The following is a 7368-nucleotide window of genomic DNA, read 5'->3' as shown; positions in this document are numbered from 1 at the left end:
TTATAACATTCCAAGTTGACAAGTTCTCTCCAACGTTTTTACACTTTTTAGGTGTAGGAAAATAATATCTAAATGTTATAGATCTCTCTTTCAAAATTCATTAAATATTTAACTCCTGCTAAATTTATGTAATAAGATCAGATATAACACACTAAAAAAATATTTTATATTTAGAAAGTGTTTAAGGAATAATGATCTAAAATCATCTCTCATCAACTATTTTACATCTATCCATCCTAGGACATGGTCATCGACAACTTCAACAAACTTGGTAGAACAAATTTGGAAATGTTTTTGAAATCAATACAACAAAATTTAAATTTTATTGTATACTATAGAATATTCTATCTATTCTTTTTTAGGTGTTGTTTTAGAGTTTTTTTATACATGTTAAGACAAGTAATTAATTTTATTACTTTTGATAAAATTATTTATTTTTTTTTATCATATCTTTCATCTATTTAATAAATAGTTAAGGTTATATTTGGTAAAATAATAATTTATGTTACATTAAACTTTAAAAATTATTTATGAAATGCGACAATTAAATTATAAAGGAACATAGGATGAGGGATATGGGTGGGAATATACTGGGTCGAACTAGACTTTGTTAGGTCTGAGGTTGACATGTCAAAAAATTCAAAGTCTAAGTCTCACATGTGGTTTGCTATAGGTTTACTTTTTAGCTCTGAGTCTAACCTTGATAGAAGTCGGTATAACCTGTTAGCCTAGTTAAAAGCCTACTTCATTTTAATATTTTTGAATAAATAATCAAATATATATTTAAATAGATTAATGAGTTAATATGTCAATAAAATTAAGTTCTATTTTGATATTTAACATCACATTTTGAAGAATATAACTTTATAAACATTATACTTAACTAATATTTGATAGTAATACATTTAAATATGTCAAAAATTATATGAAGTTAATATACATAAATTACTAAAAGTTGAATATATAATAAAAAAAATTAAAATTTAATATAATAATTATAGTAGTAAAAAAATATTATATATATTTATTTAAATAAGTCGACCTAATAGGCCTAAAAGACTTATTAAGTGACTTATAGGTTGACATAAATGACAAAGTTAATATAAAAAGTTTATTTCTATTTATTTTACTTTGAAATTTAAAGTAGACTATAATTATAAGACACTATGATAAAAGGTTTATTATAGAATTATTTTTTAAAAATACTTTAACGATGATAAATAATATTCTTTAAAATTATAATTAAACCATTTATTTTTTACGTAAGAAATGTTGATTTAATAGATATTAATTTGACAAATTAAATTTTAAAAGACAGTAATATTTTTGTGAAGTTAATTGTGGTTGAGAATAGCATTGTGAGTATATTAAAAGCAACTCCAAATCCAAAATTGACATAAATAAGAAAACCAAAGTTTAAAAGCGGTTGGCCATTAGGGAGTAGGATAGTACCCATAGAAAGAATCCAACGGTAGTTTAGAGAGATGAATAGAATTAGAGTGTTGGTTCAAAAGCACAAAAATCAAGGCAAATGGGTACCTGACACGAAGGCAGAGAGCATTGCCCACGGTGGCCATCATGCTATGTTGCTGCTACCACAGTTTAAGGTCTCGTCTATCTATATACTCTATTTTCTGTGCTATCCTTAATACTCTTCGTCAACCAATTATCTATCTTATCGTCAATCTTAAACACTCTTGCTAACATACTTTTTTTAATAAGCAATTTAATCATTTCAAAATTATCATTTTCAATTTTTTAACTGAGGTCAAGATTTCAGTTATAATTTTTTTTTTTACATTTATAATATCTTTAAATGTACACTTGAAACATAAGTTAACATTTACTAGAAAGAAGTTTAAAGACCGTGTAAATTACTTCTTTTAGAATATAATTGGTTTAGTTTGTCACACCTCTCTTCTTCCTCTAATCAGTTTAGTTTGACTATGATGTTGAAATCTTATGTTACTTATCCTTTAATTTTTTCTAGAATGTCATGGAATGCTAAACCACATGTTTATTATTATTATTTAATATTTAAATTGTACAATAATATTTAATTTAACAAAACATAATTTATCTTCTCTCTTCTCTCTCATCTCCTCTTCCTAATTTCTTGGTATTAGAATTAGTCATATCAAATAATTTTTTTATTAAAAAAATGTTTATTTATTTAAATTTATATAGTACATACAAAATAATAATCAATTTAACATTGTTAAAATTGAAATAAATGAAAATAAAAACAAAGTAAGAACACTAAAATTAATATCATTTATTATTTTCTTTTCATTGTACTCTTATTTATTGAATTTAATTTCATTTAACTGCTCCATTATGTACAATTAATAAAAATCTTTTATTGTGAATGATACTTATTTTGACATTTTAATCAATTAAATTAATAATTTTTGTAAGAACTGCACACAGTTTAAATGTGATATTTAATCTTAAGTATTTTTTTATATTTTCTTTTTAGCCTCCTCCTAGCCAATCCAAGACTTCTTTTCCTCACCCATAGTTGAATTTTTAATCATACGGCAAGTTAAGATGAAGTGTAAAGACTTAATCAGGATAGTAAAGTAGTTTAAGTTCTTTGGTAAATAATCTTCAAAAGAAAATTCTTTCTAACTAAAATCGGTGGATTCACCTCATGGATATATTGAATAATGAAGGACGAGCCATGTTAAAAAAATAAGAGCAAAAATAGAATATACATGTAATAAGTTTTTGTTTTATTTTTGAGTCCAAATAAAATTCTTATTTTATAGTAGGTGGATTGTTGTGTCTCTCAATGGTATCAGCCTCTTACGTTATATATAAATTTAAATAAAAGTATTAAACGAATTTAAGTTAAATATTTGATTGCAGATTTTTTATTTTACATGCGTAAGTTTATAAGTGATCTTCGTCATTTTGTTTATATATAAAGAAAAATCATGATTTAAATATTTGATTTAACATATCATGTTGATATTGTTACATTAAATATTTTTTGTTCGATCAAAATTCAAACAAGATTTAGACATAATATTTCAACTTCGAGATCTTAAAATCGAAATTTAATATATAATATTTAGTCTAACAATATCTATGTTATCATTTAAATTATTTTCTATATCTATTTTATGTGTGTTTATTAGTGATATTTGTGCTTGGTTTAAATAAATAAAACATTGATTGGTGGAGTATTTATTTGTTATTTAATTAAAAGATAATAAATAAATAAAAAAAAGGGCACGTTAGTCTTTTGATTTTGTTTCTATTTATGATGAAAGGGAAGTGCAAAAATATCCTGGTCTTGAACAGTTGAATAGCGCCCACCCCGTTTTAAAGACCCGAGAAGCGGGAGTGTAAGGATAAAGGTATCCCACCCCATCTAATGAGACTGAGTTTCTGAGTTAGACTGTTTAGTACAATTGTTTTAGGAATGGAGGCTTCACCATCAACACAAAACAAACCCAATTAAAGACAAAGATAGTGAGTGTGAGTGTGAGAGTGAATAACAAACACAAGACCCTCTAAACTAAACTAAACTTAATTAAAATGAAGGCGAGTATAGACATAGTTACTGATCAGAATCTAGAAAATCAATTTCACAAACATATGGGGTGCATGGCTGGTTTTCTTCAAATCTTCGACCGCAACCACATTCTCTCCGGCAAACGCATCCACTCCACCAAAAGACTAACTCCTGTAAATCATTCTTCACTTCTCTCTTCCTTTTTTTCATTCACTTAACCTCTTAATTAACCTTTTTTTTTTTGTAATTTTGTTTTTGCAGCCATCACCGGAACAACCGAAGAAAGACGACGGCTCACCGGCGTTATCAGCACCGTCACCAGTTAGAAAAGTCCAATGCGAAGCTAAACCGGTTCTTCCAGTTCTTGAATTCAAGGAAGGTACAAGGTCTTCCTGGAAATTCTCAAGAGAAGCTCCGAGATTGTCTCTAGATAGCAGAGCGGTGGTTGATGCCAAAGGATCCCTTCATCCAAGAGAGATCCGAACAAACGCAACCGCGAATCTCGAAAACGACGACGACAAACAGCGTCGTTCCACCAGCAGCGTAATCGTCAGACTGATGGGTCTTGACACTTTACCAACGGACTCCGTGGCTAAGCTGCAAAGATCCGCTTCAGAGTCCAGAGTCTCCAGAGATCTCTCCAACAAGTACATTCAACGTTGCAATGTGGGCTTGGGCTTGAGCCAAGCCCAAATGAAGAATAATAATAACAACAACAAGACTAATCCTTGTAATTTAGTTAATTTGAATGTTATTGATAGCAATGTTAATTGTTATTATGGTAGAGTTACAGAAGGAGTGAGAGGTTCACTTCCTATGAAGCAGAATAAAGGAACATTACAAAAGAAGAAGAGTTTTTATGACTCTGCTGATTTTTTTCCTGAACCCAAACACACTGCTTCGATCTATGGAGAGATTAAGAGAAGGTTGGAGATGCGAGGAATTAACCAACCTTCTCATGATCCCGAAACTCTTAAGCATATCTTAGATGCTTTACAGCTTAAAGGTCTTCTTCATTCTCATAAACCAAACCAATCTCCCATTGTTCTAATGAAACCAAATAGATCTTCCACTAGGTTCAATCCAACTGGTTATGATTCTCCACCTCCGCATTCCACCGCTCGGTCAAGTCCACGTGCTCGCCGGAGCACTAGCCCAAGCCTCACCAGCGAGAATGAGCGTAGTGTAAGAGGTCAAGCTAGGTCCAGAAACTCCAGCCCGAACCGGAGAAATGTTCCGAACGTGGAGACGACGCATAGGAGAGTGAGTAATGAAGGTGTTGATTCAAGAAGAGTGTCTCCGGTAAATTCACCTAAATTAAGTTCAAGAAGAAATGTCTCGGGTCAGATTGCGACAGTTGGATCGCCGAGGATGAGAAAATCAATTGATCCTAAGGTGAAAATGGTTGGTGTAGCAGAAGATGAATCATCCACAATTTCAGAGAATAGCTTCACCACTTCTAATTCACATACGGATACAGAGGTAGTTTTAGTCTTATTTATTTAATTCAAAATTGGTTTTATACAGTATACATACATATAGTCATCATTTATTAATTTCTTAATTAATTAAATTGGGTTGAATGAATGGTATGGTTGGTGATGCAGAGGTATAAACTGGAAGAGTACAGGGAAGGTAGGAATCTGCTTGATAGATGTGATAAGTTGCTGAACAGCATAGCAGAGATAACAGCAGCGAACGAGTTGCAGCCGAGTCCTGTATCTGTGCTTGACTCGTCGTTTTACAAGGACGAATGGTGCTCACCTTCACCAATAACCAAACGGTGCATTGATTACAAAGGTGAGTGAGTGAGACTGATGAGTCCATGAATGAATCACAAATTCCTTGTGTTCATTATTATTGGTTATTAGAATTTTGAAAGTGGAGTTTATTTATTTGGTCTTACATTGCGAAACTTGGTCAATGTGTGTGTCGTCTATTCTTTTGTCTAATGCAAAATGTTTAGGCTCTTTTTTCTTTCTTCCGTTTCCATTTTCCAATTACAAGTCAAGTACTACTAAGAGAAAACAGTGGATGAATGGTTTGTCCTATACTATACCTCTTGGAAAATCCAAACCTACGTGTACCAATCGTTTTGACATCAGGGATAATGACGTGGCATGACTCGTTTGGTTATTCACTTTCCTAAAAACTGCTACTATCACGTGGGACTGAATTCGCAAAGAATCCCCCATTTTCCTATGAAATGTGATTGTTTTTATTAACTAACCAATAAATTAATATTATTTGTGTTTTTTAAGTTAGATGCTGATTATTGTGGTTGGTAATTACATGGCACAGATCAAGCGGCGGAATCAGAAGATGATATGTGGAGTGCAGGGGAAGGCAAATCCGAGGAAGCAACATCGGAGGATTGTGATTTCGTTTACGTCTCGGAGATTCTTCGTGCTTCTAGTTACTTCCCTGAAGATTGTGACATTTTCCTTTTACTCGAGAAGCAACAATGTCTAAAAGGGAAGGACACTTCAAAAGCTTCAACGCTTCAGAGGCGGTTAATTTTCGACACGCTTCAGGAAATTCTTAACCGGAACCAACGGTTACCGCCGTGGAAGGCGGTGTCTAAGGGGGAAGAGACGCAGAAGATCTGGTCGGAGTTTCGGAGGATACGAGAGAGGGAGGAATCGGTGTCGGAGGATTTGTTTGCAGTGATATGTGGTATGTTGAAGAAGGATATGGCGGAGGAGATGAGTGTTTGGGGTGAATGGACGGTGGAGATGGGAGATCTTGTTTTGGACATCGAACGGCTCGTATTCAAAGATTTAATTGGTGAAACCATACAACATCTCGCTTCATTTGCACCTTATTGTAACAACAAACTAGAGGCGCTTCGTAGGAAACTTGTCTTTTGAATTCCAATAACAACATTCAAAGAAAATTAAAGAAGAAGAAAGATTCGCACGCTTTGTTTAAATTTTCGCGCGCTTGCTTTGTTTTCTTTTCTTTTCTTTTTTGCTTGCTTTCTACTTCCAGTCATTTTGATTTAACTTGTTCATTTTCATGACAAAATTAGGAATTGAAAATTCTGAAATTTAGACATATCTGACCGTTACTTTATGTCAATATATAAAACCAAGTGTTGAATTATTATTTGCATTATTGTATGTGGTGGTTAGGATCCACATATGTTGCAATGCGTAATATGAGGATTTCAATTACAACGAACTACGTTGTTAATCATTTTTGTTACCAACTAATAGACTAATCAACCAACTAGAATTTCATGGAAATATAGTGTGTGAGGTTACTAATGATTAAAGGTTTTTTCCCCTTTGATCTTGGCAAGCATGGGGTCCTACAGTGTTACAATAGTGCAGTGATGCAGCTTTTCTTGACTTTAAGGTGCCCACTGTGAACATAGCATCAGTAAAATTCAGTACCTCGTTTATTTTCTGACAAACGATCACGATAATTGAAAATATGCTGTTGCCTACCCTTGATGGATATCAAATTTTGGTTTGAAATTATAGAAGCAACCTAGAGACACACCTATTAAGTTAGTTTTGTCCAGTTTCAGCACTGCCATGAAATTTTTTGAATGGCTATATTATTCTGAATGGGAAATAAAATGCAATCACAGCAAACTTAGATAGTAGTAACTATTTAGTATCAAAGATTTGAGTCTTCCATGTTTCTGAACTATCAATAGTAAATACTCTTCATGTCTTTCTTAACTAATTATTATGAATATGTGATGAGACTACTATTTCTTAGCTTATCAATCTGTCATATATTCAAATACCCTTGTGAGTCTAATAAATGTTGTGTCACAAACACCCTTTGATGAAATATCATGAACTTCAGTGGAATTGCACATGGTAAGATAT

General features: G+C 32.1%; 1 protein-coding gene across 1 annotated transcript; it reads left to right on the top strand.

Annotated features, from left to right (window-relative positions):
- The first annotated feature begins 3297 nt into the window (after positions 1-3297).
- On the top strand, positions 3298-6455 carry LOC101489823 (uncharacterized). The gene is made up of 4 exons (XM_004495096.4): positions 3298-3696; positions 3785-5005; positions 5131-5323; positions 5825-6455. The coding sequence occupies exons 1-4, from the start codon at positions 3547-3549 to the stop codon at positions 6391-6393; spliced, it is 2133 nt and encodes a 710-aa protein (XP_004495153.1). The 5' UTR covers positions 3298-3546; the 3' UTR covers positions 6394-6455.
- The last annotated feature ends 913 nt before the right edge of the window (positions 6456-7368 follow it).

This window comes from Cicer arietinum, chromosome 4 (genome assembly GCF_000331145.2).
Source record: "Cicer arietinum cultivar CDC Frontier isolate Library 1 chromosome 4, Cicar.CDCFrontier_v2.0, whole genome shotgun sequence".
Taxonomy (NCBI): domain Eukaryota; kingdom Viridiplantae; phylum Streptophyta; class Magnoliopsida; order Fabales; family Fabaceae; genus Cicer; species Cicer arietinum.
The sequence above is the reverse complement of the archived record's forward strand: the minus strand, read 5'-3'. Positions and strand labels throughout refer to the sequence as shown.

What these genes read in the sequence shown, in the direction of transcription:
- LOC101489823 (XM_004495096.4), top strand. Translation starts at nt 3,547, where the DNA reads ATGAAGGCGAGTATAGACATAGTTACTGATCAGAATCTAGAAAATCAA. An exon ending in CCACCAAAAGACTAACTCCT is followed by an intron (nt 3,697 to 3,784) that starts GTAAATCATTCT and finishes TTGTTTTTGCAG; the next exon opens with CCATCACCGGAACAACCGAA. An exon ending in ATTCACATACGGATACAGAG is followed by an intron (nt 5,006 to 5,130) that starts GTAGTTTTAGTC and finishes TTGGTGATGCAG; the next exon opens with AGGTATAAACTGGAAGAGTA.